A 17688-nucleotide genomic window follows, 5' to 3' on the forward strand; every position below is an offset into this window, starting at 1 on the left:
TTATTTTTTAAATGTCGTCCACAAAAGACATTGAAGATATCGATGAAAACGAATCAGAAGATGACGGAATTACAGAAGCTGAAGCAAAGGCGTTTAAAACAGAACTAAAGCGTGATGGCTATTTATTTAATTTGGGGAGCGTCAAACGCATTGCAGATACGTTGGATAACGTGACAAAAGAAACTGTTTGTGTCACTTCATTTATGATTTAAGAAAATATTTTTTATGTTATTTTCAGTTGAAAAAATCAATTCTCGACCTTGATTTAAAAACTTGCTTTGAAAAAAGTAATTTTGGAGATAGCTATTTTGGAAAAAATAATGCTGCCATTGCGGGTCCATATATTTTACAAGTTACTGATATTAGAAATATTTGCCAACCCACATATTCTTCAAATGATTTTCCATCACTTCTTATGATCACTTTATCAGATGGATACGCACAAGGAAAAGGAATTATATCCAAGGAAAGAATTCCAGGACTTGACATCCACACACGAATGGGATGCAAACTTTCTTTGAGAAACGCTCAAACAAGTCACAATATCATTCTTCTCACTCCTCAGAGCGTTAAAGTTCTTGGGGGTTATGTTCCTCAACTCGAGAAAAGTGGCGATGTTAAAAGAGCAAACATAGCACCTGCTCGTCCTCCTTTTATTCCATTTCAAGCAGGAGGTTCATCAATTATTCCTGGTGGGACAGGAGCTTTCGGTGCAGGAACTTCAACTGGAAGAAAGGGAACAGTTTCTTATGCATCTTCTTCAAGAATACCCTCAACCTCTGCTTCTGCTTCTGCTTTTGCTTCTTCTTCTTCTTTTGCACCATCTCCTTCGCCTTCATCATCGTCTTCATATGTCCCACCTCAAAGGCCATCGACATCTTATGAGAGAAGCAGGCAGTGGAACGAGAAGCCGGGCGAGAGAGACAACAAGGCCGATCAGGGATGGAAAGTGGCCGGAGTGAAGAAGTTTGGCAGAGAGAACGAGGAAAGAGGAGACAAGAAGACATGGCAGCCAGCACAGCGCCAACCTCAGTCTCAGTCTCAGTTTCAGCCTCAGCGCTTTAATAGCTCATTCAAACCAATCCCAGATTCATTTTCTTCTGCTTCTGCACCTGCTTCTGCACTTGCTCCTGCACCTGTGCCAGCTGCTTCACACTCATACACTTCAAACTACAAACAGCCATTTTCTTCTTCTTCTTCTTCTTCTTCATATGTTCCAAGACAATCATCAGCACCACAGCCATTTGCAGCGCGGCCAGCCACTGCGTATGCCTCTTCATCGGCTTCTTATTCGCAGCAGTTTCAACCTCAATTTCAACAGCCATCACAACAACAACAACAGAGTTCATCGTATGTTCCTCCTGAGAAGATGACGACAGCTGACTTCTTTGCCGGCGTGAATTTGCCTTCTTCCCATTCTTCTGAGGACGAAGGGCGCAGCGGGAGAGGGTTTGGCGGGAGAGGAGGAAGAGGCGGAGGAAGAGGCGGAGGAAGGGGATTTCGCGGGGGAGGAAGAGGAAGAGGAAGAGGAGGCGGAAGAGGAGGAGGAGGAGGGTTCAGGGGATATGAACAGAGAGATGAAAGAGGAGGGAGCATGTATTCCGGTGGAGCGGCATCTGCTGCTTCAGTTCCTCCTTCTTTTGCACCAACAGATTTCCCATCTTTATGATAATTTAAAAAATTTTGAATGCTTTTCTTTATACCAAATGAAAAATCGTTGTTAAAGAATTATCCTAATTTTTAAATGAAACCAAAACACAAAAAATCCACGGATTTGCTTTGAATAAAATTCAAGCATCAGCGAACACATTTTACGAAATTTTAATATTTGTTTGTTTATGGAAAGATATTGTTCCCATAATATATCAAGGTGGATAAAGAAATGATGTGAAGTTTATGATGGGTAGCAGTCAAAATAATGAAAATGGAAAGGATCAACCTACATTTTTTCTGGTTGTTTTTTACAATCAACATTAAAATAACATACTTTTTGGGCCAAACGATTTATAGGCTCTCAGAATTAAATAAACTCTTTACAAAACAAATTAAATTTACAACAATTGATTATGAACGAGTTTCACAAGAATTTTCCGTTCAGAGGCGCACCGTCAAAAACGAGTATTTCCCCAACCCCATTAGATGATCAATCGAGTATTTCACCGCCAAGAAGAACTCCTCGCGCTGAGATCTCACCTCAAGCACCACCTGGTTCAGCGTTGCCATTACCGAAAACAATACTTACAATTAAGAGAAGACCCAAGGCTCCAAAAGCAATACGACCTTTTATGCAAATGGAGTATTGAATTAATTATTATCACAAATAATTATTTGCTGGAGAAGATTATGTGATAACAACCCTTACCTTTTTAGTTAATTTTGATTGGCTTTGCCGCTTTTCTCTCCCCTTCTGAAGCACAGAGCTTGATGAGATATTTTTTACTAACACTCATCAAAGGAGTGCTTCTCAATGGTCCCAAACACTTATATCCGCCGATCAATATCGCAGCATTTTGAAAGAGAACATGATTGCATCAGATTTCAGCACAAGGTCGGATGACGATCTTCATTTCTTCTTTTTATTTTTGATTGATAACTTCGGGTTGCCATCTTTCCTTTTGCTGTTACATTATTTGTTAAACTTTTTAATTTAATAATTGTTTGTATTTTTATTTTCATTTGATTCGTAACATGGCATTTTGTCCCTCAATATCACTTCCATGTAATATGTACAGGGAATAATTTAAAAATGAATTTTTTTTAAAATAAAATTTTGTGTTAAAGAAATCAAATTTGTTTGAAAAAAAGACAAATAAATTATTGAAAAATTTGAGTTGTTAATCTTTTTCGAAATGGAAATTTCATACACAAACTTTTTTTATTTTTTCCAGTGCAAATGCAGAATGGCCGTACAATTACTTTTTCCTTTATACTTTCCGTTAGGAACATATGGGCATTATCGATATAATTTTTGACGTCGATTCCTTTCTTTTTCATTCTGCTGAGTTTCCTCGGGTGAAAAACAGAATCCGCATATCTTGTGAACCATTCTGCTGGATCGATGGTGATATGAATTTTGCCAACATCTGGAAATTGAGATGCTTCAGCAGGCAAAAGATGCAGCACGGAAGCAGGATTTTGCGAATTTTCATCGTAACATGATGTTGGGTTAAGATTGAACAATGATTGAAAATAGTGCGCGAAAGATGGAAATTCTGTTGATTGATTAACATCTTTGTTCACTTGAAATATCTTTTGAGATGGTTGAAGCGGAACCCGAGATTTATCATTCTGCTTTTGTTCCTGAAGAGTTTGTTCAGGTGAAAGCAGTTGGTTTGTTTGAAGCAATGAATTTTTTATGTGGAACTTGGACGATTGCTGAAAATAAGGACGTTCGTTTCGTAGTTGAAAAGAGGGATTAAACGATGTATGAACAAAAGGAGAAGAATTTTGATAATGCAAAAGTTGACGAGATGGAGAATGAAATGCAAAAGATGATAAAAATGCTCCACATTCACGAGGAAATGAAGAATTTTCTTGAAATTTTATTTCTGATGGTGCTTGAGCAGATTGAGAATGATGCAAAAACAGAAGAGGATTCGAAGACGTGAGTGGATGCATAACATCACGATGCAATCCAACAGATGAAGGTGAAAGTGAAGTAAAAGATGGCTCATGGGTTCCCTCTTTTGAAGAATAAATTCCACCTGATTTCTCATCCTTCTTAATTTGATCATTGAAATAGCTGTCTTTATTTCTCGTTGTGCTGAAGCAGAAGTCAGAAGTATTTTTTGTATCTGATCCATTTTCATTGGTCTTTTCACTGTGAATGAAATTCCCTTTGCTTTCCTCGATTCCAGCATTCTTTTCCTTTTCTTCCCAATACCTCTCAAAATCGCTCATCTCCATCTTCTTCTCTTCCTTTTCTCTCTTCTTTTCGTACTGTTGAATCTTCATCTTCAGCGCCTCAAGCTGCTCTCCAGTCAAATTCAGCACTTCTTCATTCTTCAGCAGATCCTTCAGCTCTTCCAATGTTGTAGCTCTTGCATCTTTTTCATTCCCTTCCTTCACTTCACCCTCGTCCCTTGAACATAACTTCGCTTCAGCTTCATCCCACATCAACCTTTCATCATTGTCTTTTATCCACGGCTTCCTCACCCACTCCCCAAACAGCTTCCAGTGCTGCTTGGCTTCTCGTATCTGATTCTTCACAACCGTTCTTCTCCTTTTCATGATTTTAATTTCTGCGCTTGAATTTGACTCATTGCAATTGGGTTGATTAATGTCAGAAGCTTTATCAAATGATAAATAATCTTCAGAATGCTCCAAAATATCTCCCTTTGTTTTATTCGTGCTTGTTGCATTTCCAACATTACTCCCTTTAAACTCTTTTGTTACTCCATCTTCTATTTCCTCAATCCCTTTGTCCCTTTTCCCATTCTTCGCATTGATAACAATATTTGCCCCAACAGAACCAGCGTCTTCTCTTCCGTCTCCAAGAAGCGAGCGTTGCACATCCTCGTTTTGCCAGCGCAGAAGCATCTCCGTCCTTTTGTGCTGTGCCATCGACGATTGCTTCTTCCCGTCGCAGAGGTAGTCACAGTCCGGAATGAACCGGTCCTGGAAGCGCGGGTCCGGGTTCCAGTGCTCAATGTTCTCCTCCAAAAGAGAGTCGATGTCGGATGAAACAGATGCTGTTGTTGGCGAACTGATAGTGCGCGGCATTAGTGAAACAGGAGAATGAGATTGAGAATGAGTGCTTTCTGTTTGTTGTGGCTCGTCTGAAGGAATTGCACTTGAAGATTCGTTTGCCTCGCGCATCTTTTTCTCTGCAATTTCCTTTGCTTTCAGTTGACGATATTCCTCTCCAATATCCGCATAAAAATTAGATGGTGTATAAATTTCTATTTTCTGGATTTTAACTTGCCGATTTTTCTTTTCCTTTGACCGTTCTTTCGATTGTTGTTCGCAATTATCATCCGGTTGTTCGTTTATTAAAATTTTCTCGGATTCTAGTTTGATTTTATGAATGCATTCTTTTTTTTCGCAATCTTGTTTATTTAATTCTTTTGAGTTCTCAAAGCCTTGTCCAGTTGAAAATGGAATAAATTGCAATCTTTCTTGTTCAGAATATTTTGATGTGGTAGAATCCGTTGATGCTGGCTTTCGAGAATAAAGTTCCGCACAAGTTGTCATGCTCATATCACACGAAAAATTCGCTTGTGGATCATCCTTTCTCAATTGAATTTTTTCATGAATAAGGTTATATGGTAAAGAAGATATATCAGACGGTAAATAAGTTGGACGAGAAGTAGTTGCGCTATTCATTGCGGAACTGAAAGATGAAAAATTTATTGGATCACAAAACATTCTATTTTCGAAATTACCAGAAGAACGTTTTGGAAAATTCGAATCTGTTATTTTATGAAAAAAATTAAATGACTTTTGTCTTTCGACTTGAACGTTTGGTGAAAAATTTTGTTCTTTATCCATTATTCCCTCTTTATTTGGCAAAAGATCGAATAACTGGCTGGAAATCTGATAATAATTAATAATCGATTTAAGTTATGAAAAAAGTCGAAGTTTGCATATTTCAAATACAATCATTAAACATTAACAAACCACTAATGTTTCATTTTGCATGTAAAGTGAATGTCTTTAACAATTCAAGCATAAATATATGTTAAGCAGAAAATGAATATTTTACTGTGTAAATGTCTTTTCTAAATTGAGCGTTTAATGCAAGAAATAACAGGGGCAAAATAGAAAAAATTTCTAATAAATTTTAATGTGGTTCAATAAATGACATGACATGATCGTGCCCCATTTATATAAAGTGAAATGATTCCTGGAGTTAAAAGAGGAGATACTATACATTATCGAGATCTCATTACAGAAGTTGCGAAGGCAACGTATGAAGGAAATTTGGTTGAAAGAATTGATCTTATTCCAATTGAACTATGCTGTGAAGGAAGAGACACAAATTTACAGCCAACACTTGAAGAAGGTGTAAACAAACATAAATAAATTATAGAATTTATAATAAATCGATTTTTTCTCTGGAATTAAGACAGAAGCATCTCTCGATTGCGCTTAAAAGCAATCCTCGGATTCGATTTAAAAGAAGAAAAAGGAAGCGAATTGGATCTGAAAGCACTCGCACAGCAAGCTCTTAAACGTAAAACAAAAGAATATATACCGTTGGTTGCTGTTGCGAAAGAAGTCTGCCGTTTTTTCTCTTTTCCAGATTGCTTAATCACGTCACTGAAAATATTGCTTTTTTTATCTTTTTTAGGCATGCCATAAATGCAATCAATCAAAATACTACGTAACAAATAGTTGTGAAGGTTGTATTGCACGTCCATGCATGCTTAATTGCCCAACAAAGGCAATATCAAGAATAAATGGAAAAGCTGTAATCAACCCGGAAAAGTGCATTGCATGTGGTAAATGCGCATCATTATGTCCATATAACGCAATTCACAAAAAGCACATTCCATGCGTTGAAATATGCCCAGTTGGTGCTGTATCAAAAGATGAGCACGGGTACAGTAAGATTGATTTTGAAAAATGCATTCACTGTGGGAAATGTATGGTCAACTGTCCATTCAACGCAATCTTAATGCCGTCGCAAATTGTGGATGTTGTTAATAGCATCAAAAACGGGCGAAGAGTCGTTGCTATGCTGGCGCCTGCGATTCTCGGCCAGTTTGGAGGAACAGTTCCTCAACTGCACCAAGCTTTGCTGAACTGCGGGTTTCACGAAATGGTAGAGGTGGCTGCAGGCGCAGATGTGACTTCGCTGATGGAGGCAGAAGAGTTTATTGCTCACGTTGGTTCTGGCAAGCAGCCATTGATGACAACATCCTGCTGCCCTGCATTCTTCCAGTGCGTTCATAAGCACGCGCCGAAGCTGGCGCAATTTGTGTCGCACACGGGCTCTCCGATGCATTATGCAGCAGAGCTTGTGAAGAAGAGAGATCCAGAAGCAGTCACTGTGTTTGTCGGGCCTTGTGTGGCAAAGCGCGCGGAAGGGCTGCGCAGGGCGAATGTGGATTTTGTTCTGACAGCCGAGGAGTTGCTGTGCATCTTCATGGCAAAGAACATCGAAGTCGCCAAAGTTGCTGTGAGCGAAGACCCCAGGAAGACGCGCGAAGCTTCAAGAGAAGGCACATACTACGCGGTGACACAGGGCGTAGCTGCGGCTGTGAAGGATGCTGTTCCTGCTGCTCTTTCGAGACTGGCAAAGCACGGAGGAGAGCATATTGATCCGCTGGTTGGGCCTGTGTCCCAGCTGGAGTCTGCAAAGCTCGATGAATGCTCAGTGAAGGAGGATCCGAACTTAGCAGATGAGTCGTCAAAGGCTCCAGTGACTCCAATGCCTGGAAAGGGAGAATCGCCTGAAATGGCATCTTCGTCATCCACTCCATCAGATGCCAAGCCTGCTGTTGATTATAGACCTATTTATATTGCGCCACTTGACAGGAAAGCTGTGAACTTATTGAAGCAATGGGGAGAAAAACCAGAAACGTGCCCAGGAAATCTTGTTGAGTGCATGGCGTGCGACGGAGGTTGTGTTGGTGGACCTGGTGCTGTTGCTCTTGCAACCCTTGGAAAAGGTCGTTTGACTGCTCTTTACAAGCAAAGAATCGAATTCAAAGACATTGAAGATGTGATGGCTCTTTAATATTCAGAATTATTGAATAAAATTACAACATTTGGAATTGTAATGCGAAAGTCAGCTGGAACAATTGAGGAAATATTATTTTGAGATTGATTAAAGAAAGTTTTTTGAATGTTTTTGTTAATTTTTAACATTTCTTTTTTTCAATACGACTTATTTCTAAATTTCATTTTTGCTATGCGCTTCGGATTGTTGTAGTTCTCTTTCGATTTTTAAATAAACACGCAAAAATTTTTTATATTGATCTTTTTAACCAGGGGATTTTTTGAACCAACTCTAAATTTCGAAAAACTATTTTTTAATTAAAAACTTGGATGCTTCTTTCCACATGGCTTGGAATTGGTGTACATGCATATTTTGCAGCGTCAGCTGATGGCGCCAATACGAATGATGAGACTACTCAAAAAGTTCTTTTTGCTCTTGAAATTGTCGCAATTGTCGTTCTTCTGATGCTTGCGGCTGTATTTTCTGGTTTGAATCAAAAATTTATATAATTGTGCGTTGATTAAAATTAATTTTAGGATTAAATCTTGGGTTGCTTGCTCTCGACAAGATTAATCTTCAAATTTTATATGATCTTGGTTCTGAGGTCGATAAAAAGCGAGTGAAGAAAATTCTCCGAGTGCGTAAGAATGGCATGTTATTCGTTAATTTATTTTAACTTTATTTAATATTTTCAATTGCTTTAATAGATAACGTTCTTCTTTGTACGCTATTGTTCGGAAATGGTTTGTTTCGTTGTTTCTTCATAAAATTTTAGCAGTTTTTGTATTTCCTTATTTAGTTATGGTGAATATGGCCATTTCATTGATTATGGAATCAATTAGTTCTGGATTGATTGCCTTTTTTGTATCATCGTTTTTGACTGTTATTTTTGGTGAAATTATTCCACAAGCCATTTGCACCCGTCACGGACTTGCAGTAGGTGCTGCACTGTGGTGGCTGGTATTCTTTTTTATGGTGATTCTATTTCCATTTGTTTATCCAATGGGTAAACTTCTCGACGCTATTCTTGGAGAAGAAGTGGGAAACACTTACAACAGAAATCAATTAAAAAAACTGATTCAAATACATGCAGATGAAGACATTCAAGCGCTTTATTCGAAAAACGAGCAGATTGATCAATCAGACTTATTCCTTATTGGGAATTCAATTGATTTTGCTCAGAAGGAGCTGAAGGAAGTTATGACTCCAATTGAAGAAGTGTTTATGCTTGAAGCGTCGACAATTGTGGATGCAACAACAATTGACAGGATTATCCAAAGTGGGTTTAGCAGAATTCCCATTTACGATTCCTCTTTCTCGTCCACCATTTCAATCTTTTCATCTGAGAATCAGAGACTGGCAAAAGGTGTGACATTTTAAATTGAAATTCATTATTCATTTATATTTATGTTTTTATTTCTGAAACGTTTTCTTCTTCTTCGATATACCTTTATCTGCCATATCACATCCACTTTCATTTTTTTGATTTTGATTTTTAAATTTTTTTTTCTTTAAAATTTCAGCATCATCCAACTCCTTCACATACCCTATCATTGGCTACATCCAAACAAAAGATCTTCTTCTTCTCTTAAATTCCTTTAACCAAACTCAATCTGTCTCGTCTCTTTCTCTTCCTTCTCTTTCCTCAACTGCCATCAACCCACCTGCCACACCCTCCGAAGATGAAAAAGGAAATTCGACAAACCCAACTTCTTCTATTATTTCTTCTTCTTCCTCATCATCTTCACTTCCTTTGTCCTCTGACACAATGTCAAAGAACCTCTCTGTATATTCCATCTTCTCTTATTTCGGAAAACCCGTTCTGTTTATGCCTGAAGCATCGCGTCTGCCGTATGTGATGCAGAAGATGAAAGGCCACGACGACAGAGCCAGCAAAAAGAAGAGGAAGAAGAAGGATTCTGTGAAGGAAAACGAGCAGAATGCGAAAGGGAAAAAAGGGAAGAAATCGAAGAAATCGAAGAAAGAGCAGAAAGAAGCAGATTTGCACCAGCCAGAGGAGCCAGAAGAGATGGAGACGTTGTTCTCGACCACGTCGAATGTGTTTCCGTCGTTCATGCCAGCCGCCGAGAGCGGGGTGCAGAAGGCGTATGGGATGTGTGTGGTGTACCGAGTGAACAACGAAGGAGAATCTGACCCGTTTTTCGAGACGGTTGGGATAGTGTCGCGGAATGACATCATCGAAGAGCTGATTGGAGAAGACGCAGATGCAGAAGGAGCGAATGCGGGGAAGAGGAAGAAGAGAGAGGAGCCAAAAGTCGAATCGACGAATCCGTTTGAGAAGAAGAAGAAGAAGAAGAGGAATGAGGAGGAGGAGGAAGAGGAGGAGAACGAAGAAGACGAGGAAGAGAAGCAGGCAGAAGAGAACAGGAGGAAGCTGGAGCAGGCGTTTATCTTTGTGGATGATGAAGGCCGTGTGGTGGATGTGCACCAGGTGAATCCGAACTGGCTGGAGGACAGAGAAGAAGAGGAGCACCAGCTGGCAATGAAGGCGAATGGACAAGTGAATGGAGAGCAGGAGCAGTCAGAGGACGAGTCAAAAGGGAGGGACAGTAATAATAACAAGAAGAAGGAGAAGAAGAAGGGATTTTCGTTGTTTGGGCGGAAAGGGAAAGACGGAGAGAAGAAGAAGCTGAAGGAGAAAGGAGGGAAAGGAGGGAAAGGGGGAGGGTATGGGACATTGGGTTCGAGTGAAGAAGAAGGCTGGGCGCAGTCATTTGATGGGATGAACGAAGACGACAAGCTGAGAGTCAGCTTGCTTTCTGTGCAGGAGAAAGGGAAGTGTTCGAATGGGAAAGGAGAAGAAGGAGGAGCGAGTAAAGATGAGCATATTGATGGATCGATGGAGAAAGCGACGAATGTGATAGGCGGATATCAGTCACATGACATCATCAAAGCCACTTCCTCTTCATCATCATCTTCTTCCTCTTCCTCCTCCTCTTCCACCTCCACCTCTGCTCCCACCTCCTCCCTCTCCTTCCTGATGCGTCTCCACCCGCACCACCCTCACCATCAGCAGCGCTACCACCACCACATCTGGCGCGTCTGCCCGCCTGCTTTTGACTTCGCCCCGACACAAATACAGTTCCTGTCTGAGTATTTGTGGAGGACTATCCCCAATCTCTTTGGGAAAGGGGCTAGTTCTGGGCTTTCTTTGGCTGATGGGCGTGGTTCGTATTCGAATTCATCTTTGTCATCATCATCATCTTCTTCTTCTTCTTCTTCTTCATTCCCACCTGTTCCACCTGCTTTCTTGTCATCTGTGCGTCTTCTGATCTCGATGTCATCAGCATATCTGGTGCCCAGTTTTGATAAAGACAAATACATCAAAGAGAAGATTGAGGAAGAGAAGGAGAAGCTGGCGGTGCTGGAGAGAGAGAAAGAGAGGCTGGAGCAAGAAGAAGAGGAAGCGAGGGAGAAAGAAGAGGAAGAAGAGAAAGAAGAAGCCGAAGGAAAAAGAAGGCATCGAAGACACAGAAGGAACAAGGAGAAGAAAGAGAAGAAAGAAAGCGACGACGAAAGCTCTTCAGACACAAACGAAAACGACGAAAAAATCAAAGAAAAACAGAAATTGCGAGCCGCCGCTGCTGCCACAGCTGCTGCTGAGTTATCAGCATCGCTTTTCTCTTCCTCTTCTTCCTTTGCCCAGACGCTTTCGCTCTCTGCCATCCCGTTCCAGTCTAAAGTGTGCATCCAGGGGATGCCGTCACCCGATATGGCGATTCTTCTGAGTGGGAAACTGGAGGTGTTCTACATATCAGCCACAGGAAACAGAATCAGTGTGGATTTCTTGAGTACTCCGTATGCGCTGCTCAACCCGGTAGCGCCTGTCAGACCGCTTTTGTGGCAGGAAGAGGCGATGAAGACGATGGAGCAGAGGAGAGAGAAGGAGAGGAGAATGAACGAGAAGATGAGGAGCAAGATGCAGGGGAGGCTGGAGAGGATGAAGAGACAAGGAGAAGGAGAAGGAGATAAAGAAGAGGAAAAGGAAGAGAAGGAAGAAGAAGAAGAAGATTCACTCACAGAAAAGCCGATCGAAACAGGGCTTCCTTCGTGGAGCGACCTGGCGTCAGCGTCAGTTGCCAGCAAGTTCCATCTGTCTCCTGAGATGTTCTCGAGTTCTGCTGAGCTTTCTTCCTCGCCTTTCTTCCACAATTCACGTTTGTCCCTGTTTACAGCAGCGGCAGTGGGTACGTCTCCTGCGCTGCTGCTGTTTATTAAGCAGACAGATATTGACAGGGTGATTGATGCGATGAAGTTTGAGGAGGAGATGAAGAAGGAGAGCGAGTCCGGGAAGCAGAAGGCGGAGTAAAAGGGGAAGAAGTGGGGAAGATGAGGGGAAGGTGAGGAAGAAGAGGAAGGAAAATGTGAGGTTTAATAATAATATAGCAATGATAATAACAGTGACGATAACAAAAAAGTGGAAGTGAGTGTGAGGAACTTTCAAATTGTTAGAAATATGTTTTTTATCAAATGAAAAAATTGAGTTGGATTAGCAAGGCACCTTATTTTGTACCTTTTCGTTTGTGTTGATAAAAAAAAAAGGAATAAGCAATTTGTATTTTATTTTGCATCTAATTCTGGGTCTTTTCTTTCACAGCAACTTCCTTTCTCTTTCTCTCATACGAGTTGCATTCACCAAAATGTTGATTGAAATAAATGTTTGAAATAAAAATAATTTTCTCTTTTCTTTTCTTTTCTTTTCTTTTCTTTTCTTTTCTTTTCTTTTCTTTTCTTTTCTTTTCTTTTTCTTTTCTTTTCTTTTTCTTTTCTTTTCTTTTCTTTTTCTTTTCTTTTCTTTTCTTTTCTTTTCTTTTTCTTTTCTTTTTCTTTTCTTTTCTTTTCTTTTCTTTTCTTTTCTTTTCTTTTCTTTTCTTTTCTTTTCTTTTCTTTTCTTTTCTTTTCTTTTCTTTTCTTTTCTTTTCTTTTCTTTTCTTTTCTTTTCTTTTCTTTTCTTTTCTTTTCTTTTCTTTTCTTTTCTTTTCTTTTCTTTTCTTTTCTTTTCTTTTCTTTTCTTTTCTTTTCTTTTCTTTTCTTTTCTTTTCTTTTCTTTTCTTTTCTTTTCTTTTCTTTTCTTTTCTTTTCTTTTCTTTTCTTTTCTTTTCTTTTCTTTTCTTTTCTTTTCTTTTCTTTTCTTTTCTTTTCTTTTCTTTTCTTTTCTTTCTAATTATCAATCTTTTTGGATTCTTTCTTTCTCTTTTTTAGCAAAATTAAATATGAGGTGTATTTTTCTTTGAATAAATGCTTTTTTCTAGTCTTTTCTTTTAAAGATATCATAAATGAGTTCTAGTACACTTTATTCTTTTTCTTCCTTCTCATTCTCCTTTCCTTTTTTTTATCATTCCATTTCCCTTTTATTTTATTTTATTTTATTTTATTTTTTATAAAAACAGTCTTTTTCTTCAGTTATTTATTAACTTATCCCTTTGAATCTTCAGATAATTTGATTTCTTCTTTCCTTTCTTTTCCTTCTTTTCATTCTAACTTTGTTTTGGAATAACTTCCTCTGAGTTTGAATAATTCTCCTTCTGGCAAACATTCTTGTTATTTTCTCTCCATTCCTTCATATTTGATCTTTCTCACTTCTTTTTCGCTGTATAATTTATTTATTTATTTATTTTTTATTTTTCCCAACAAGTCTCAATGCCTTTTTTCCCCTTCTCATCACTTGCTTCTCTTTCTTTCACAGAACATTTCCCCTCTAATTTGCGATTCATCTGAAAGAGGCAAATCTCTTTCTTCATTATTTATAGCTGTTTGTTTTATTTTCGCATTCATCAATTCTTTTTGGCTGACGTTTCTCCGAGCGTAATTTTTATTAAATTTAATTTTCTGTTTGCGTTTTTGATTGATTGATTGATTGATTGATTGCTATTTTTATGTTTACAATCTGTATTTCTTTTTAATTTGTCCATTTTCAAAGAAAATATTGTTAATTTTTGCTTTTTTTTATGATAAATAAGTTGTTGAGATTTGTTGAAAAAAAGTTGAAAAAAAAGAGATTTTCTTGTAATATAGAAATTAGCATAGGAACCTCATACGCTTGAACAATTTATAATTTAAATAAAAAGAATCTCGCTTCTTGATAATTGGAATTGTAACCTTCATCTTATCACGCTCAAATGAAACATACAAAAAATAAGAATTTTTTTCTTTTTGTTTGACTGAATATTGAAAAGGGAAGTGAAAAAAAATAAGCATGAGCATTGAGGATATTTGGTGTTGAAGTGGGAAATTTTGAGCAAAGCAGTCTCAATGCTTATGCAGGCTACGAGCATTTGAGAGTGAGAAAAGAGAGATTGAACTTTACTTGAAAGAAGACGTTGCAATACATCGCAACACATTGTTTCATCCAATTGAAACGAAAAGAGAAAGAGAAAAAAAATATTTTGTCTTAAGTTGTAATCAAGCAAAGCAAGCCTCAGGAGAAAAACGGAAGAGAGAAAGAGAAAGAGAGAGAAAGGAAAAGAAAAAATATTTCGACTATTTTAACTTGTTCAACTAACCAACCGAGCCTTCCAAAACAACACCCAGCAGCTTTCTAGCTTCTGCAGCGAACTCAAGCGGCAGCAGCGACAGCACATCTTTTGCAAAGCCATTCACAATCATATTTACTGCATCGTCTGCATCGATGCCGCGCTGTGCACAGAAGAACAGCTGCTCCTCGCTGATCTTGCTCGTGCTGGCCTCGTGCTCATAGACTGCCTGTGGCTGCGAGCTCTCTGCCAGAGGGAATGTGTGTGCCCCGCATTCGCTCCCAATCAGAAGCGAGTCGCATTTCGAGTGGCACTGCGCGCCCTTCGCACCGGCTGCAAACTTCACAATGCCTCTGTACACGTTGTCGCTCTGTCCGGCGGATATCCCCTTCGACACAATGGTAGATGTCGTGTTCTTGCCAATGTGGATCATCTTCGTCCCCGTGTCTGCCTGCTGCCTGTTGTTCGTCACTGCCACGCTGTGGAACTCGCCCGAGCTGCCGTCCCCGCGGAGCACACACGACGGGTACTTCCACGTGATGGCTGATCCGGTCTCCACTTGTGTCCACGTTATTCTGCTGTTTCGCCCTGCACACAGCCCTCTCTTTGTCACAAAGTTGTAGATGCCTCCTTTGCCTTCTTTGTCTCCAGGGTACCAGTTCTGCACAGTGGAGTACTTGATTGTCGCTTCATCCAGCGCCACAAGCTCCACAACAGCCGCATGCAGCTGATGTTCTGAACGTTTTGGTGCGGTGCAACCTTCCAAATAAGACACAGTTGCTCCAACATCAGCAATCACTAATGTACGCTCGAATTGACCTGTGCCAGCACTATTGATACGAAAGTACGTTGACAAATCAATGGGGCAGTGGGTGTATGGTGGAATGTAGCAGAATGAGCCATCAGAGAACACAGCAGAGTTCAGTGCAGAAAAGAAATTGTCCTCAACTGGAACGACCGAGGCAAGATACTTCTTGATCAAGTCTGGATGCTCTGCAATAGCTTCAGATATTGAGCAGAAAATGATTCCAAGCTTAGCTAGCTCTTCTTTTTGTGTAGTAAAAACAGAAAGAGAATCCCACACAACGTCTACACTGACTCTCTCCAAAGTCTTTTGCTCATCAATTGGAATTCCAAGTTTATCCATTGTTTGACGAATGTTAATGTCAACTTCATCAATTGTTTTGGGTTTATTAGATGCAACAGATTTTGGTGCTGAATAATAAACAAGATCTTCATAATTAACTGGAGGATAATCAAAATAAGCCCAATGAGGTTCTTTCATTTCTTTCCAAGCACGAAAAGCTCTCAGACGAAAATCGAGCATCCAATCTGGTTCGTGCTTTTTTGTAGAAATTTGTTTTATGATTGCTTCGTTTAGTCCACTTTCAACCATATCAACTTCATCAATCTTTGTTTCGAATCCAGGCTCATATGTGCTATTATCCAAACCAAACACTTTTACAACTTCTTCTTTTCCTGTTGCTTGTTGTGGCTGGAGAAAAGGATTTGCTGCAGATAGTCCTTCGTCTAAATCGTCTGCAAGCGATAGAGGATCGAGTAGAATTCGAGAACTTGAAGGTTTAGATGAAGCAGTCATATCAAATTTCAATGAATCAATTGTCTTTAAAATACAGAAAATAAATTGCATATATTAAATTATATTGTAAAGATAAAATATAAATGCTGAATAACATTTGCAAACCACTGAAAAATCGAAATAACAATCCGATTTCTCCGCAAAAATATAATAAAGGGAAAGTTGTTTCATGTGAAAAGTATTACACCAGAATAATATTCAAATAGTGACTTTGTCAATTGAGTTGGTGCAACATGTGTTTTTGATATGAAAACCATTAAATGTCAATTGATTCATCGATCAAAGAAGCAGCAAAGAAAGTTCTTTCTGCTCAAAATACAGAGATAGGAGGGATTGCCCGTCTGTATCAATTCAAAGGAGATAACTGGGCTTTCTCTGGCATATATGGAATTGTTGCAGTCTATGGAAAAGATGATATTCAATTTCTTGGAATTCTGAATCCCGAAATTTCAACTTATCCACTCATATTTGAGTTTGAGTGTGTGGTGAAATTTAAGTTATTTCATTTTTCTCGAGTATTTTCAATCTGAACATATTTTCTTTTTCCAGGCTATCAGAACATGAAACTTACAAGTTCAAATGATAACTTTCTTCATTTTTTTGTCGATGATTGCTGGATGGGATTACTTTTTGTTGAATCAAAAGAATGCAAATCATTTTTACAGTCGTTTAATTCATTCAAAACAAAGGCAAAAGGAGGATTTTTTAGCAAAATATTTGGAAAGAAAGAAGAGCTTGTTATTGGGGCTCCTACTGATTTTAGTCAAGGCTTAGGTTTTTCATATCAATCACGATCACTACAAGGTATCAATCCAACTTTAAAAGAAGTTGCAAAATCAGGGGGTCTCACCGATGATGATCTTCTAAATGATCAAGAATTAATGACATTTTTGATGAAGCTTTCGCAAAAATATAACAAAGATGACGACGTTCATGTCGAAGACGCAGAAAAGATGGCAGACTTGGTCGAGAAGTGTGAAAAGAAAAAAAGAGATAGATTACGATATCAAGCACCAGCAACAAATCCTTCACAGTCATCAATACCTGTTGCTCCTCCTTTGGGATCCGTTTCCTCTTCATCTTCCCCTTCTGCCAATTCTACTATTCCAGTTGCACCTCCACTTCCTGCTGCTGGAGCTGCGCCTGCTAAGCCTTCATTTCCAATGCAGCAACCACCACAATCTTCTCCAAAGCAAACATCTTTCAATCCACAGCCAAAGGCAACCGGGTGGCAACGGCCCGGTAAGACAATGGGACAGGCACCAATTCTTCCTGCTCCCAGGCAATCAAGTGGATCGGTTCCTATTGCTCCTCCTCTTCCTGCGGCAGGTTCGGTTCCTGTGGCTCCTCCACTCTCTAGCGGATCTGTTCCAATAGCACCTCCTTTGCCAGCTGCAGGCTCCGTTCCTGTGGCTCCACCTTTACCAGCAGCAGGCTCAGTTCCGGTTGCGCCGCCTTTGCCAGCTGCTGGGTCCGTGCCTGTTGCGCCTCCTCTTCCTGCAGCAGGTTCAATTCCTGCTGCGCCTCCCGTTTCAAAGTCTTCTATTCCAACTGCTCCTGCTGTTAAAAGTTCTTCATCAAGTTCGTCATCTTCAAGGCATGAACCACATAAGCCAGAAGGCATTCCTACAGATGTTCATTCTAATTTCTTATCAGGAATTCAGAACTTTGATCCAAAAAGATTAAAGAAAACAACTCCGAATCCGCGACCAAAAGTTGCACCAAAAGCTGGTGGAATGGGCGGAGGAATGGGAGGGGGCATGGGCGGTGGTCCAATGGGAGGTAACAGCGCACTTCTTGCTGCTCTTGCTCGTCGTCAACAGTGTGATTTAGCTTTTATAATTTTTTTCAAATTTTTAATTATTTTATTAACAAATATTTCACATTTAGGAAAATGCAACAACAATCATAACCTTTTAATAATTTTT

At 39.4% G+C, this 17688-nt stretch overlaps 7 protein-coding genes across 7 annotated transcripts; 5 read left to right on the plus strand and 2 right to left on the minus strand.

Annotated features, from left to right (window-relative positions):
• Positions 1–11: 11 nt before the first annotated feature.
• On the plus strand, positions 12–1715 carry MONOS_1237 (putative RecQ mediated genome instability protein; the record flags this gene model as incomplete). The annotated part of the gene is made up of 2 exons (XM_067864985.1): positions 12–185; positions 239–1715. 2 exons carry the CDS (start codon positions 12–14, stop codon positions 1667–1669), a joined length of 1605 nt encoding a protein of 534 aa, XP_067735705.1. The 3' UTR covers positions 1670–1715.
• Positions 1716–2066: 351 nt separating this feature from the next.
• MONOS_1238 (uncharacterized protein) lies at positions 2067–2374 on the plus strand (the record flags this gene model as incomplete). Its single annotated transcript, XM_067864996.1, has 2 exons — positions 2067–2296; positions 2371–2374. 2 exons carry the CDS (start codon positions 2067–2069, stop codon positions 2372–2374), a joined length of 234 nt encoding a protein of 77 aa, XP_067735706.1.
• Positions 2375–3353: 979 nt separating this feature from the next.
• On the minus strand, positions 3354–5784 carry MONOS_1239 (uncharacterized protein; the record flags this gene model as incomplete). The annotated part of the gene is made up of 3 exons (XM_067865007.1): positions 5620–5784; positions 3422–5535; positions 3354–3375 (listed from the first exon to the last, which is right to left on the minus strand). Exons 1-3 carry the CDS (start codon positions 5638–5640, stop codon positions 3354–3356), a joined length of 2157 nt encoding a protein of 718 aa, XP_067735707.1. The 5' UTR covers positions 5641–5784.
• A 42-nt stretch (positions 5785–5826) lies between these two features.
• On the plus strand, positions 5827–7919 carry MONOS_1240 ([FeFe]-hydrogenase). The gene is made up of 3 exons (XM_067865019.1): positions 5827–6004; positions 6068–6219; positions 6293–7919. The coding sequence occupies exons 1-3, from the start codon at positions 5839–5841 to the stop codon at positions 7682–7684; spliced, it is 1710 nt and encodes a 569-aa protein (XP_067735708.1). The 5' UTR covers positions 5827–5838; the 3' UTR covers positions 7685–7919.
• A 76-nt stretch (positions 7920–7995) lies between these two features.
• MONOS_1241 (putative Metal transporter CNNM2) lies at positions 7996–11996 on the plus strand (the record flags this gene model as incomplete). The annotated part of the gene is made up of 5 exons (XM_067865030.1): positions 7996–8152; positions 8203–8316; positions 8374–8409; positions 8466–9032; positions 9190–11996. The coding sequence occupies 5 exons, from the start codon at positions 7996–7998 to the stop codon at positions 11994–11996; spliced, it is 3681 nt and encodes a 1226-aa protein (XP_067735709.1).
• A 1829-nt stretch (positions 11997–13825) lies between these two features.
• MONOS_1242 (Fe-S cluster assembly protein SufB) lies at positions 13826–15912 on the minus strand. Its single transcript, XM_067865040.1, has 2 exons — positions 15866–15912; positions 13826–15784 (listed from the first exon to the last, which is right to left on the minus strand). Exon 2 carries the CDS (start codon positions 15758–15760, stop codon positions 14186–14188), a length of 1575 nt encoding a protein of 524 aa, XP_067735710.1. The 5' UTR covers positions 15761–15784; positions 15866–15912; the 3' UTR covers positions 13826–14185.
• Positions 15913–16018: 106 nt separating this feature from the next.
• On the plus strand, positions 16019–17672 carry MONOS_1243 (uncharacterized protein; the record flags this gene model as incomplete). Its single annotated transcript, XM_067865050.1, has 3 exons — positions 16019–16240; positions 16310–17582; positions 17651–17672. Exons 1-3 carry the CDS (start codon positions 16021–16023, stop codon positions 17670–17672), a joined length of 1515 nt encoding a protein of 504 aa, XP_067735711.1. The 5' UTR covers positions 16019–16020.
• Between the last annotated feature and the right edge of the window lie 16 nt (positions 17673–17688).

This window comes from Monocercomonoides exilis (genome assembly GCF_001643675.1).
Source record: "Monocercomonoides exilis strain PA203 chromosome Unknown scaffold2-2631571, whole genome shotgun sequence".
NCBI lineage: Eukaryota > Preaxostyla > Oxymonadida > Polymastigidae > Monocercomonoides > Monocercomonoides exilis.

Excerpts from the sequence above, each read along its gene's own strand:
- MONOS_1240 (XM_067865019.1), top strand. The coding sequence starts at position 5,839 with ATGATTCCTGGAGTTAAAAGAGGAGATACTATACATTATCGAGATCTC. Across the intron at positions 6,005-6,067 it reads ACAGCCAACACTTGAAGAAG|ACAGAAGCATCTCTCGATTG; the intron begins GTGTAAACAAAC and ends TCTGGAATTAAG. Across the intron at positions 6,220-6,292 it reads TGGTTGCTGTTGCGAAAGAA|GCATGCCATAAATGCAATCA; the intron begins GTCTGCCGTTTT and ends TATCTTTTTTAG.
- MONOS_1242 (XM_067865040.1), bottom strand. The coding sequence starts at position 15,760 with ATGACTGCTTCATCTAAACCTTCAAGTTCTCGAATTCTACTCGATCCT.